Here is a 15,071-nt window from a genome sequence, read left to right as displayed (position 1 = left end):
AGTGGAGGACCCCTTTTGATTTTAGGTTGATGACCCTATGGATTTTGAGATCAAAGGTCAAGGTCGTAACTCATATTCATCATTAAAATTTACGTCATATTTACTTATTCTCTACTGCTAAGAGGATACATTTTTATCTGCAAATATCAGTCATCATCTGAACATGATCAAAAAACTGTACTTACTATCCTGACACTTGGAATGGCATCCAATGTCAATGACAAATCAGCTGTCATTTTTGTCCATGTAAATTTCATTCAATTGTCCAAAAAATCCTGTCAACATGATGCTGGGGGGGGGGGGGGGCATAATGTTTGACAAACATCTTGTTCAGAGTGTCTCACTGGGTACACAACCATGTCTTCAAATTGTACATTACTAATAACTAGAGGCATGAATTTTTTTTACTTCTAAATATCAATAGATTATACTTTTTTCAAGTACAGGTCTCTCGAATGTATTTCTGTATGTTTTGAATAACGGTATTGATATATTTTGTCTCAGGTGGACAACAAGAGCCGGGATTCCATACTTCAACCAGTTGTGACACGCATACTACAGTATATATGTGAGAACAGTGAACTTTCTCAATCCACCTCATCCACCAGTCTACAGGCAATGTTTACAGCAGGCCATGAGTACCAGACACTCATAACAGACATGTACAGAGTGGTCATAGTGGCTCGAGTCGGGCTGGCACTTGAAGGGAGTAGGGATCTGGGGGACCAGTGTGAGGCCATGCTAGAGGGACTGAGAAAGTGTCCCAATGTGGAGCGCCTGCCTTCCATAGTGTGTAAACTTCTATGTCAGTGATAAAGGAGAAATAAATTATTTATAACAACATTTATTTGACAAAAATATCTACGTATATGTACAATGAAACTAACATCTATGCATTTATAATTATAATGTGTCCCTTGTACAATGTACACATATTCATGAATTATAGATCCAATGTTATTTAAAATTTAAGATATCTATAATGCATGTAAAATTAGACATCATATGTTTAAGAAATTGGGGATACTGTGTACTTTTTGACTATACAATAGTATACAGTTAATTCAGTAAAAGTTATTACTGTAGTTCATACAAACACACTTTGTGTTTCACATTTCATACCAATGAATTGCCTAATTTTCAGTTAAATGAAAGGTTTCAAATGTAGGAAGTGATGTACATGTAATTCAACCAACATAGACTAGCCCAGTTGAAATCATCCTTCAGTTATTTTGATGTAACTTGAAAAAGAATAAAATGAATTTAAGATGATTATTTGATAATTATTATGTTCTAGTTGTGAGAAAATGTCAAACAGAATAAAAAACATCTGAACCAAGCTGATATTATTGTTACAGATGCTGTTTGTTTCTTTAACATTGATTGAATCTTGTCATCATCCTGATGTCTTTAGAAAGGATGTTTTTTTTTAAGTCTGATGAATTGAACCTGTTTACCAAATATACACATGTTTATTGAAGCCCATTCGAATACCACTATGCAAGCTGCAACACTTTAATAAGAATAGATTGTGCAAAAATGTTAAATCCATGTACATGTATTTAACATGACAAAGTGTTGTGACAAAACAAACATTTATTTTTCAATGCTTCCGATTCCTGTTTTGATAACTGGTCATGTCTGTTTTATTTCTGCGTCCACTACCGCCCATATTACGTCACAACATTGCTTCCAAGCGGTTGAAGTGACGTCATCATATTTCTCTCCCAAAACCGAGGCCAGGTGGTCTTGAAGTGTGGCCAGCACTATCTGCATCAGAGAAAATACTTGGTTTTTTAAACATGAAGCTACATATACACATTTTTAGTGTGAGATGTCAAGAGTTCATGAGTTTGAGCCTCGCCAGGGACTCATTGCATTTTAAAAGGACAAAGCCCTGGTTTCCTTGTAGTGAACAGACAGAAGAGTTTTTATATCAGCTTATAACTGCCTCTTTAATCGAGCTTAACACATTTGTATGTACTAAAACTGCAAAGCACCGCTGAGATGAATTATCTAGATAAGTGAACTTTTTGAGGTTTGGACTGTTCTAATTAAACATACATGTTTGTTAGAAATAAAGGCAGTTCATTTTTGTACATGTAGCTTTTGAACTTTTGAATTATTAAGCACATGGTCAGTTAAGTGGAATGATATCCTGATATTATGTCAGTTCCTACCTGAAAATCTTTTGAAGTGATCCCCCGTCTCTTATGATCCCTGGCTAGCTCTTGAATGGTTGAAACCAGGGTTGCAGGCTCATTCAGGTTTTCCACAAGTTTACTGATAGCCCCTAAGGCTTTCTGAGCATGGTTTATAAGGGTGGGATGTGTCCGCAACTTCTCGACAGGTACTAAGCGCAGCTTGGCAAAGTGGGTGTGTACATCAGGGTGCGACTCAAATAATCTGAAACAGTGTTCACTAATATTACTTATACTGCTACCACAACTATTGAGTAATTATGCCTTCTATTTTTTATGCCCCCACTAAAAGAGGGTGCATAATAGATTTGCCCTTGTCTGTCTGTCCTGCATATCTTTCGTAATGCATGTCTACAGAAGTATATAAGCCAGAGTCACAAAACTTAACAAGAGTGCCAACCTGATTGTGCAATTGTGCACCCTGATTTGTGTGTGTTGCTTTGCCCAACAAGTGCAGAGTTATGGCCATATCGAACATGCATTTTGTGTCATGCATATATCCAAAAGTAGAAAGCCTGAAACTTGACAGGAAAGCTAACATGCATGTTAAGTTGTATACTTGGGTTATGGCGAGTGGCTGCCTCTAGTAATGGGTAATGACCCTTAAATGGTTAAAAGCTGCATATGAAGCATGTAATCTCATTTCACCTCTTTCTCAATAAGTATATGAGTCTGCGTCATGAACCCAAGGAGGAATAGCATTTAAAGTTGTGCATCTTGAGTTGTGTTTAATGCTGTGACCAGTAGACGTATGCCCCAGGACTTAATTAAATTTAGGCATATACAACATGTATTGAAGTGTTACATTTAAAGACAGATTCTTGAACCTTTGCAAAGATGTTAGTCTGCATAGGATGTTGTGCACATGTGGTCAACTGTTTATTTCTACCAAAACCTGGTTGTGTATTCTACTCATTCCTTCTACCATTAAGTTGTTGTGTCTTCTACTCTTTACGTCTACCATTAAGTTGTTATGTATTCTACTCTTCCCTTCTATATTAAGGTGTTGTGTCTTCTAGTCTTCCCTTTTACCATGAAGTTCTTGTGTCTTCTACTCTTCCCTTCTACCATAAAGTTGTTGTGTCTTGTACTCTTCACTTGTACCATTAAGTTGATGTGTCTTCTACTCTTCCCTTCTGCCATTAAGTTGTTGTGTCTTCTACTCTTCACTTCTACCATTAAGTCGTTGTGTCTTCTACTCTTCCCTTCTACCATTAATTTGTTGTGTCTACCATAAAGTTGTATCTTCTATTCTTCACTTCTACCATATAGTTGTTGTGTCTTCTGCTCTTCCCTTCTACATTAAGTTGTTGTGTCTTCTACTCTCCACTTCTACCCTTAAGTTGTTGTGTCTTCTACTCTTCCCTTTTACATTAAGTTGTTGTGTCTTCTACTCTTCCGTTCTACCATTAAGTTGTTGTGTCTTCTACTCTTCCCTTCTACCATTAAGTTGTTGTGTCTTCTACTCTTCCCTTCTACCATTAAGTTGTTGTGTCTTCTACTCTTCCCTTCTACCATTCAGTTGTTGTGTCTTCTACTCTTCCGTTCTACCATTAAGTTGTTGTGTCTTCTACTCTTCCCTTCTACCATTCAGTTGTTGTCTTCTACCCTTCCGTTCTACCATTCAGTTGTTGTGTCTTCTACTCTTCCCTTCTACCATTAAGTTGTTGTCTTCTACCCTTCCGTTCTACCATTAAGTTGTTGTGTCTTCTACTCTTCCCTTCTACCATTCAGTTGTTGTCTTCTACCCTTCCGTTCTACCATTCAGTTGTTGTGTCTTCTACTCTTCCCTTCTACCATTCAGTTGTTGTCTTCTACCCTTCCGTTCTACCATTCAGTTGTTGTCTTCTACCCTTCCGTTCTACCATTAAGTTGTTGTGTCTTCTACTCTTCCCTTCTACCATTAAGTTGTTGTGTCTTCTACCCTTCCCTTCTACCATTAAGTTGTTGTGTCTTCTACTCTTCCCTTCTGCCATTCAGTTGTTGTCTTCTACCCTTCCCTTCTACCATTAAGTTGTTGTGTCTTCTACTCTTCCCTTCTACCATTCAGTTGTTGTGTCTTCTACTCTTCCCTTCTACCATTAAGTTGTTGTGTCTTCTACTCTTCCCTTCTACCATTAAGTTGTTGTGTCTTCTACTCTTCCCTTCTACCATTAAGTTGTTGTGTCTTCTACTCTTCCCTTCTACCACTCAGTTGTTGTGTCTTCTACTCTTCCGTTCTACCATTAAGTTGTTGTGTCTTCTACTTTTCCCTTCTACCATTCAGTTGTTGTCTTCTAACCTTCTGTTCTACCATTCAGTTGTTGTGTCTTCTACTCTTCCCTTATACATTAAGTTGTTGTGTCTTCTACTCTTCCCTTCTACCATTAAGTTGTTGTGTCTTCTACTCTTCCCTTCTACCATTAAGTTGTTGTGTCTTCTACTCTTCCCTTCTACCATTCAGTTGTTGTCTTCTACCCTTCCCTTCTACCATTAAGTTGTTGTGTCTTCTACTCTTCCCTTCTACCATTAAGTTGTTGTGTCTTCTACTCTTCCCTTCTACCATTCAGTTGTTGTGTCTTCTACTCTTCCCTTCTACCATTAAGTTGTTGTGTCTTCTACTCTTCCCTTCTACCATTAAGTTGTTGTGTCTTCTACTCTTCCCTTCTACCATTAAGTTGTTGTGTCTTCTACTCTTTATGTCTACCATTAAGATGTTATGTCTTCTACTCTTCCCTTCTACCATAAAGTTGTTGTGTCTTCTACTCTTCCCTTCTACCATTCAGTTGTTGTGTCTTCTACTCTTCCGTTCTACCATTAAGTTGTTGTGTCTTCTACTTTTCCCTTCTACCATTCAGTTGTTGTCTTCTAACCTTCCGTTCTACCATTCAGTTGTTGTGTCTTCTACTCTTCCCTTCTACATTAAGTTGTTGTGTCTTCTACTCTTCCCTTCTACCATTAAGTTGTTGTGTCTTCTACTCTTCCCTTCTACCATTAAGTTGTTGTGTCTTCTACTCTTCCCTTCTACCATTCAGTTGTTGTCTTCTACCCTTCCCTTCTACCATTAAGTTGTTGTGTCTTCTACTCTTCCCTTCTACCATTAAGTTGTTGTGTCTTCTACTCTTCCCTTCTACCATTCAGTTGTTGTGTCTTCTACTCTTCCCTTCTACCATTAAGTTGTTGTGTCTTCTACTCTTCCCTTCTACCATTAAGTTGTTGTGTCTTCTACTCTTCCCTTCTACCATTAAGTTTTTGTGTCTTCTACTCTTTATGTCTACCATCAAGATGTTATGTCTTCTACTCTTCCCTTCTACCATAAAGTTGTTGTGTCTTCTACTTCCCCGTTCTACCATTCAGTTGTTGTCTTCTACCCTTCCGTTCTACCATTAAGATGTTATGTCTTCTACTCTTCCGTTCTACCATTAAGTTGTTGTGTCTTCTACTCTTCCCTTCTACCATTAAGTTGTTGTGTCTTCTACTCTTCCGTTCTACCATTCAGTTGTTGTCTTCTACCCTTCCGTTCTACCATTAAGATGTTGTGTCTTCTACTCTTCCCTTCTACCATTAAGTTGTTGTGTCTTCTACCCTTCCCTTCTACCATTAAGTTGTTGTGTCTTCTACTCTTCCCTTCTACCATTAAGTTGTTGTGTCTTCTACTCTTCCCTTCTACCATTAAGTTGTTGTGTCTTCTACTCTTCACTTCTGCCATAAAGTTGTTGTCTCTTCTACTCTTCACTTCTACCATTAAGTTGTTGTGTCTTCTACTCTTCCCTTCTACCATTCAGTTGTAGTGTCTTCTACTCTTCCCTTCTACCATTAAGTTGTTGTGTCTTCTACTATTCTGTTATATCATTAAGTTGTTGTGTCGTCTACTCTTCCCTTCTACCATTAAGTTGTTGTGTCTTCTACTATTCTGTTCTATCATTAAGTTGTTGTGTCTTCTACTCTTCCCTTCTGCCATTCAGTTGTTGTGTCTTCTACTATTCTGTTCTATCATTAAGTTGTTGTGTCTTCTACTCTTCCCTTCTACCATTAAGTTGTTGTGTCTTCTACTCTTCCCTTCTACCATTAAGTTGTTGTGTCTTCTACTATTCTGTTCTATCATTAAGTTGTTGTGTCTTCTACTCTTCCCTTCTACCATTAAGTTGTTGTGTCTTCTACTCTTCCCTTCTACATTAAAGTTGTTGCGTCTACCATAAAGTTGTTGTATCTTCTATTCTTCACTTCTACCATATAGTTATTGTGTCTTCTACTCTACCCTTCTACATTAAGTTGTTGTGTCTTCTACTCTCCACTTCTACCCTTAAGTTGTTGTGTCTTCTACTCTTCCCTTCTACCATTAATTTGTTGTGTCTTTTACTCTTCCCTTCTACCATTAATTTGTTGTGTTGTCTACTCTTCACTTCAACCATTAATTTGTTGTGTCTTCTACTCTTTACTTCTACCATTATTTTGTTGTGTCGTCTTATCTTCACTTCTACCATTAATTTGCTGTGTCTTCTACTCTTCCCTTCTACCATTAATTTGTTGTGTCGTCTACTCTTTATGTCTACCATTAATTTATTGTGTCGTCTACTCTTCACTTTTACCATTAATTTGTTGTGTCTACCGTAAAGTTGTTGTGTCTTCTACTCTTCCCTTCTATCATTAAGTTGTTGTATCTTCTACTATTCCGTTCTATCATTAAGTTGTTGTGTCGTCGTTGTGTCGTCTACTCTTCACTTCTACCATTAATTTGTTGTGTCGTCTACTTTTCCCTTCTACCATTAATTTGTTGTGTCTACCATAAAGTTGTTGTGTCTTCTACTATTCCGTTCTATCATTAAGGTGTTGTGACTTTTACTCTTCCCCTCTGTCATTAAGTTTTTGTGTCTTCTACTCTTCCGTTCTACCATTTAGTAATTCTGTATTGTACATACACATGTACTGTTCACTTCTACCATAAAATTCTTCTGTCTTCTACTATAAAGTGTCTTTTTAGGTCGACTATTCATAGAATAAGGAGAGCTATACTACTCACCCAAGGGTCTGCGTCTGCGTCGGCGTCACCCCTTGGTTAATATCTCAGCAACTACTTGAGGTATTGCATTGAGACTTTATACAATGGTACTCAACCATCCAACCTACTTAACTAACCCAGTGTGATAACTCTACTTTGCATTTAATGCCAATAATAGGCCTTTATTATTTGACTTAGAAATTCTGGTTAAGGTTTTGCGTGCAAGCACACATAGGTTAATATCTCAGCAACTACTTGAGGTATTGCATTGAGACTTGATACAATGGTACTCAACCATCCAACCTACTCAATCAACCAAGTTAGATAACTCTAGTTTGCATTTAATGCAAATAATAGACCTTTATTATTCGACTCAGAAATTCTGGTTAAGGTTTTGCATGTAAGCACACATAGGTTAATATCTCAGCAACTACTGGGTCAATTGCATTGAGACTTTATAAAATGGTACTCAACCATCCAATCTACTTAAATAACCAAGTAAGATAACTCTAGTTTGCATTAAATTCAAATAATGGCCCCTTGTTTATTCAACATAGAAATTCTGGTTAAGGTTTTGCATGTAACCACTTTTAAGTCGATGCTTCAGCAAATACATCATGTATTGCATAGGAACTTTACACACAGGCTCCCAACCATTTAACCTTTTTATTTTATCAAGTAAGATAACTCTATCTTTCATATTATATACTTTTTGCCCCTTTATTATGCGACTTAGAAATTCTGGTTAAGGTCTTGCATTTTAGCACACATAGGACAATATCTCAGCAACTACTTGATGTATTGCATTGAGACTTCATACAATGGTATTCAACCACCCAACCTAATTGAATAATCAAGTTAGATAACTGTGTTTTGCAAATAATAGCCCTTTATTATTACACTTAAAAATTGTGGTTAAAATTTTGCATGTAACCACATTTATGTTAATATCTCCGCACATCATGTATTGCATTGAAATCTAATCTAACAGTGATCCATGCATGTTTCGCCAAAACTTTTCAATCCTTACACTGAAAAGTGGCGGAATAGTCGAGCGCGCTGTCTCTGTGACAGCTCTTGTTTTACTACTGCTAAGATTGCATAAAATTCATGTTGGTGTTTACTTGTTTAACATTTCCTTAAGCAGTCATTAACTTCCTAATTGTAATTGTTAACTTCTTGAACAAACAATTTAGTGATGGAATTTAAATGTCAAAAAAGTAATTTTCCGCATATACAAAAAAGTAATTGTCTTCATAATTGCTTGGGAAAACATTCTTCAAAATGCGAGCAATTACCGTTCTAAAGGTTCCCAGTAACTCGTTTCAAGAAAACGTGATGAATCTGCTATTATTCTATTGTGTGGGTGAAAATTGGCCCAGGCCATGCCATTCTTGTCTAGTATATCAACATATGCTAATCAAACTATTCGTTAAATTTCCTTACAGACATATTCAAGATAAAACAATGAAATATTCGGATTTTCCTAATCAGGTTTAATAATAAAACTATTTTTTTATTGTTTGCATCACTACAACTGTTTTCATTACATGTACATGTAATTACGAAATATTACTAGCTCAAGGAAGGGGTGTTTTTGTTTTGTTTTTAGAATTGAAGTGTTTAAATAACACTTGCTTTTGCTACAAATATGCACACTCCTTATTAAAAGCGTTCTGTGTTTCACTTTTGTCATTATGTTTTTGTTACTCCATAACAAAAAAATAAAATAAACCCAGACATTTGATAAAATTTGCCCGAGAATAAAACAAAAGAGTAGCGTTGTTATATAAAGAACTGTTAAGTCGCTCGTTTTTTGTTTAAAGGTATTGTGAAATTAGTAGTAGAGTGCCAATACCCATGTGTATGGAATCCCATTCACCCTAGCTTTATACATGGTGCCATTTTATTACTTGAGAAAGACAGACTCGTGATCGTTGATACTCGAAAGTGGGGCCCTTGTTTGATTTTAAAATTACTGGAAACACAAATGAAATTTGCAAAAACCAAAACTACCCATATTTTGCAAAATAGTCTATCAAGCGTGCACAATGTAACTTTAAAAGATAATGTTGAATCAATTAATCCGTTAAAATGCCTTTAGAACAGTGACTCACCTGAGAAAGAGTCCCACTCCGTTCTCCTCGGCATTCTCTCCGACAAGCGCCCAGCTGCCTTCGATCGCTGCCTTCTGGGTAGGCAGCAGCCCTGTGGCGGCACACGGCGTCTCCACATCCGTTCTGGGCTCGCTTGGCATCCTGTGGTTATCCTAAATTCACGAAATTGAATACTTTTGACAACTGCTTGCTGTCTCAAGAACAACTGACTACAGAGCTGTTACGTGATCGAAGCCGAAACAAAATCCAATGTTCTCAAATGGGACGAATGCTCGTAAACTATTGCCGATTGGAAAGAGCAGCACGTGTGGTCAAAGTTGTTATCCTCTTGATATACGTGCACGAATAATCTGAACAAATTAGGCTCTAGGGATCTCGATAGTTTTCTAAAATACTACAAGAGGATCAGTAATGTTACGTCCTGGTTCAGCACAGCAGATTGCCTGAAATTGGAGATATCTAAAGTATTTATTTGCGGGGGTCTCCGAGAAAATGTCACAAATACCAGCTCATCCTTGCGATGATTCGGTTATGACTGTAAACAGAATAATTCTATTTCTTCGTCATACCTCTAGTTTCCTATGTTTGCGTAAAGGTTTATTATTGTATATCTAAGTCACAGCGTAAATTTGATGAACAATGCATGCGCCTTAATAGCTAATAACCACATATACAATGCGCCTAATTAGTAAATAATTGCCAATTTCACATTTAGAGCATATTCATAAATTATGAATTTTAAAATGAAGAGCACTCACTTTGATAGAAAACTTACGCACCTTAATGATGTCTTAATGGTTTACGGAAGAATTTGGCGTGTGCCCCCGGACATGATAACGAGAGATAAAGGGCTGTTTTTTCGAATACCTGGACATAGGCACGTTATCTCATGCAAAATAGTTCGCATTGTCATCAATCTTCAAATTACCCCCTGCATTTGTAAACTCGAGCACCGACGAAGCACAAGATTAACCTTTCAATACGTAGCCTTATTTTAATATCAATTGAAAGGTGTAAGTGTTATGATATAAGCATTTTGAGAACTCTGCATAACTTTTTGGGAGCTGAAAAATATTCCAATTTCATTTTCTTTATTTGGTATTAGTGTTTTCGCTTATGACTTAATCGAAACGATGGTCTTACGCTTTCTGATTCAGTCATTTATAATGATTTTGATCATATTTCCATTTAGTCATGTTTGTAATATTGTGTTTTTTTTAGTTATTCAGCGGTTCGCGCATGCGTGCTGTTAGTATAGAAACATTAGCAACAACACTTAGTAATTCTTTGTTTCTGTTTAATTAAACAATTACATCGGCAACGGGTTTGGCCTAATACAGCAACATAAACAATAAATATTTCTTAGTTTGTTCTGACATGTAAACGGTTGTTCTTAGAACTGCCTTGTACGAACGTGTGTGTAATCGGATTCCCTTAATTTTCGCGCGGAGCCACAACCAACGACACCCAGGAGGCCGTATTAGTATCGTACAAGGACCCACTACAGATCTGTTCGTTTAAATTTTATATGTGCTTAACGATTGATTTTATTGCAAAAAAATGCATGCAACGTTTTGATATCGTATTCAGCTAATCGTTTCATTGCAAGAGGTCGAATACTTTTGAATGATATTTGCGGTATCTCAGTTAAAGTTGCGAAGTCGGTTATGGTAGCTGGGTAACCCTAGAATGCGGAAAATGTTTATGGGGAAGGTTACACGCGCCTCCCGCCATCTAAAAGTTGCAATGGATATTAAAAGCATCAATCTAGAGAATGTCATAGTTTTGGCCAAAATATATGAAACATTGAAAACGTATCCGTCTTGTTTTGCAGCGGTTTCGGAGATGTAAGTTTACATGGGATACGAACGCTTCTGGTATCCGCAATACTGCTTCATGTTTTACCTGAATCCAAAATATTGCTTAGCTTGGAACTGGAATCCGCAATACCATTTGGCATAAATATTGAATAAAACGTTCCAAAACTGCTTTCAAGATTGTTTAGTTATGTCTTACAATATTCAGTCATGTGTTGCGGGATAAAGGGTCCAGTACTTCTTTACTTAACGATGCGTTTAGAGCGTATTCTGGAATAATTAAAACACAAAGTATTGTATGCCCACATTGAACTATATCTGAGTACATATAAGAATTACTACTTATAACATAAAACTACATTTAGCACTCTTTAATCATATTGTTAAAATGATTTATATTATTTCGTTAAAGGGACCAAAGGTCCCAAAATCAGCAAATACAGTCTTTCATCAAAAAAAGCCTAGAATTGTTAATGCGAGCTAGGATTAGACCGATAATACACAATTGTTACTGATTAAAACAATAAACGCAACAATCATTTCGCTATCTCAGTTAAGTGTCGCCGTTTAAAATAGTGCATAATGGTTACCCACTTTAAAAAGGCGCGGAATGTTTATTCCGAACACCTTGCAAGCCATCTGATCGTTTCACACACTAAACTGTAAATATGCGTTTTAGCAACTCGCTGTCATTTCCAGCAGAGTTAACCTCTATCAAAAAGTTCCCATTGATCAATTTCATCACTGATGTTAATCTGTCAAGCTCTGTGTCTACGTTGTTTCACATCAGTATTCGCTTTCTTGCAATGTCCGTTCTTTCGGGAAGCCATGAAGATTGTATATTTGGCATGTAGAAGTCACGTTATGAGTACAGATAAATATACTGTCACTATTTTTAAACTTATGAGTACAGATAAATATACTGTCGCTATTTTAAAATTTACAGGGATTTTACGTGGTAGACAACCCCAGAAAATTTTAGATGAGAAAATACGCAAAAACTTTAAAAGATGCATGTAAGCGATGTGATACATCAGTAGGTAAAATAATGGCGTTCTACACAACGATATCATTTGTATTTTGACAGTTTTTGACAATATTATGTTTTTCTTGCAATTGTATCATCTGGTGTCTGTTAGGCTTTTACCATGTGTAATTAACAGGATCTTCGTTTCAAAGGGTGATTACTGGGCTTATCCCTGTAAAATGTGGGAATGCGACCGAATGTTTGTGCATATGACGCCTTACCATATAGTGCTTTGCATACTGATGAGTTTATACACGTCCGATTCACGGAATTGTGTGGGCCTATACACCATACAAGGCTACATACAGTTATAGCTATAACAAAGGAGCAATGCAATAGAAGCAATATCAGTAACAGGACGGACAGAACTTATAACTGCTGTGTTTCTTCTTCTTTTGTTAGATATATGTTTACGCTGTGCGTCCGTGCAAGCATACAATGTTCAAAATTAAATATTATTTTGAAATACATTGCTATCCCAATATCATCAGATTTAAATACAAATTACTTTTCACGATAGCAAAATACAACAAATACATATTTCTATGTTTTCTAATGGGCTCGTCGCGGCTTGAATCCGGGACTGGCCTCTCGTACCAAAAGCCATAATCATACCCCTAGATTGTTTTTTTTTCCATTCACGTACAGCACTGATTGCTAAATAAACGAGATGGAACTGGAAACAAAGCCATGTGCGACCAACGAAATTATTTCCGAACTATCGCTGTCTATTTCCACGTTCAGTTGCAAACAGAACTTCATCATGTATATCCATAGTAGGTTTCAAAGAGTTTGGATGTGTGAAACTAATTATAGACTAACCTCTGTAAGCAGACACTAGACTTAATCTAGTCTCGCAACTAAAAGCGCAATTACTTTTAAGGTAAAACCATTTTTTTTCATTAAGTATTGCTCCAAAGACTCCAACTGTAACTGGAGATCCTAAAACATTACGTTAAACAAAAACTTCCACGATAAGGATTATTTTTTCTGTTATATGAAAAAGTACATCATTGCCGTTTTATGCGCAGCAACAGTTTAACCTGTTGATACCTTGCATGGTGATATCATCTAACCTGTAAACATATTTCCGCTATGGATTAGCCTATCTATCGCCAGTAATAGCAAATAGGTCAAAATCAATGTTTTGCGTGTGCACGGTAAACACATCTCATACCATGAACATTCCGTGCTAAAGCCATACAAAAGAAAGGATTTGTTTGCGGTATACAAAGTGAAATGCTATATGCATTATATTTGATTTCATCAGGGCCGGCAGCGATGCAAATGTTGATTGAAGGACCAATTTTTTTTTTAATAATAATTTCTATTTAGTTTTCAGGTTCAATATTTAACAATCATGATTTATATATATCCGTTGCAATATGAAAAGCTGTAATAAGGAGTTGAACAGTTTTTACGAAAGAATATTTTATCAGATTTCCAATCAAAAAGCGTTTACGTATTCCCGGAAATGTCTTAATACAAAAAGAATATGTTTATGAGTCAAATTTATCGATACTGCCAAATCAACAATGTCTAAGGGTTTTTGTTGATTGCAGCTATTTAAAAAACAAATATGCATGTTTGTAACTCGGAAATAAATTTCATCAACGATTTTTCATTTTTTTTTTTTACTTTCTTATCTGTCAAGATATCACCAAGAACTCTCAAGGCATTGTTGAATAGGTAGTCTGGTGCATTTTGACATAAGAACATAGTAAAAATGTCGTCAGACTTTTCCGAAATAACGTGAATGCTTTTTGATCCAAAATCAGATAAAATCTTTTTTTGTAAAATTTGTTTAAATCCTTAATGCCCCAAAACATGTCACCAAGAATAAATGTTTCACTCCCAAAAAGATCGTTCCTCAAAAATAAATAAAGCATAAACTTTTTAATCGTTTGAGTTTGTTTTTTTACCTTCCCCGCCCACTTTTGCATGGTGGCCGGCCCTTAAATAGAAAAACAACAACCAAAATTCCTTGTGTTAGTTCACGTCACACCCATGATGATGATGATGATGATGATGACGATGATGCCCTTTTTCCCGCACGCCTTGTTTAACCAGCGCCTCCTTCTTCACCGATGTTAAATTTATCTCGGGATAGTGTGTTTTGAGAGAACAAAGGCCAGCAACATGTCGTTGTCAGATCATTATAATAAAGGTTACACACCATCATTGTTTTTCCCTATATAATTCAATGTAAATTATAATTTTTAGACAACATTATATCTGAAGTACTGAGAAGTTTGAAACTACATTCGGTGATACAAATGAATCAATTCTTAAGAAATCTTATGATGTCAACAAAAAATATATATTGCAGCACTATTATACACGATTGAAACATAAGTATACTCACTCACTGCAGATGAACGCTACAACTAGCAAGAACCCTGACATATGAGAAGAATTTTCTATCAAGGGCTAATGTCAGATTTAAAACATTTAACAGCTTTCACGTTCGAAACGGTGAACGACTATGACAAGTAGAGAAAAGAAATGAGAGCATTGTAAATTGGGCGAGGCAGAAAATGCAGCGAATATAACGCGAGATGATGATTCTTAAAAGAAGACAAGAAATATAAGAAAAGTGAAACACAATGCTTCCTGCATTCAACAATTCCAATGCCACAACAGTAAAATAACGAACTTCACTCATGGGTAACACACCAGTTTTGACAAGAGTGTCCTCATGAACAATTTCAACGCACTCAGCAACCTTTTCATGGTTCACAGTGTCATGAACAAGAACAATTGTATGATCAGCCAACGCGCCCTTATTAACATCTAGAGGCTATATTACAAGATACGCTCGAGGTCCAACAGGAAACACACGGCCGCAAGGTTTATCAGAGGTCATGAAAGAGGAACATTTCAGTATAGCTCACATCGACTTGTGGCATGAAACTCATTTACATCTCGATG

The 15,071-nt window shown here is 36.5% G+C and overlaps 2 protein-coding genes across 5 annotated transcripts in view; one reads left to right on the top strand and one right to left on the bottom strand.

The window, feature by feature from the left end:
* The window catches only part of LOC128232454 (thyroid adenoma-associated protein homolog), a 31,478-nt gene extending 30,139 nt beyond the window's left edge, over positions 1 to 1,339 (top strand). The window contains exon 37 of the mRNA XM_052946012.1: positions 505 to 1,339. Within this exon, the coding sequence (XP_052801972.1) occupies positions 505 to 813 (309 nt within the window). The 3' untranslated portion in view covers positions 814 to 1,339. The remainder of the gene's footprint in view (positions 1 to 504) is intronic.
* LOC128232455 (hemoglobin-2-like) lies at positions 1,310 to 11,757 on the bottom strand. Of its 4 annotated transcripts, none has more exons than XM_052946013.1 (4): positions 11,708 to 11,757; positions 9,297 to 9,448; positions 2,181 to 2,406; positions 1,310 to 1,770 (listed from the first exon to the last, which is right to left on the bottom strand). In XM_052946013.1, the coding sequence occupies exons 1-4, from the start codon at positions 11,750 to 11,752 to the stop codon at positions 1,636 to 1,638; spliced, it is 558 nt and encodes a 185-aa protein (XP_052801973.1). In that variant the 5' UTR covers positions 11,753 to 11,757; the 3' UTR covers positions 1,310 to 1,635. The 4 variants fall into 4 exon arrangements, with proteins under 4 accessions (XP_052801973.1, XP_052801975.1, XP_052801976.1 ...); XM_052946015.1 differs by lacking the exon at positions 11,708 to 11,757 and adding an exon at positions 10,076 to 10,110; XM_052946016.1 differs by lacking the exon at positions 11,708 to 11,757 and adding an exon at positions 10,055 to 10,073.
* Positions 11,758 to 15,071: the final 3,314 nt, after the last annotated feature.

The sequence above is a fragment of the Mya arenaria genome, chromosome 4, assembly GCF_026914265.1.
Source record: "Mya arenaria isolate MELC-2E11 chromosome 4, ASM2691426v1".
Lineage (NCBI taxonomy): Eukaryota > Metazoa > Mollusca > Bivalvia > Myida > Myidae > Mya > Mya arenaria.
This window is presented reverse-complemented; position numbering and strand designations above follow the sequence as displayed.

Excerpts from the sequence above, each read along its gene's own strand:
- LOC128232455 (XM_052946013.1), bottom strand. The coding sequence starts at position 11,752 with ATGGCTTGCAAGGTGTTCGGAATAAACATTCCGCGCCTTTTTAAA. Across the intron at positions 9,449-11,707 it reads ACATTCCGCGCCTTTTTAAA|GATAACCACAGGATGCCAAG; the intron begins GTGGGTAACCAT and ends TCGTGAATTTAG. Across the intron at positions 2,407-9,296 it reads GGAGTGGGACTCTTTCTCAG|ATTATTTGAGTCGCACCCTG; the intron begins GTGAGTCACTGT and ends ACACTGTTTCAG.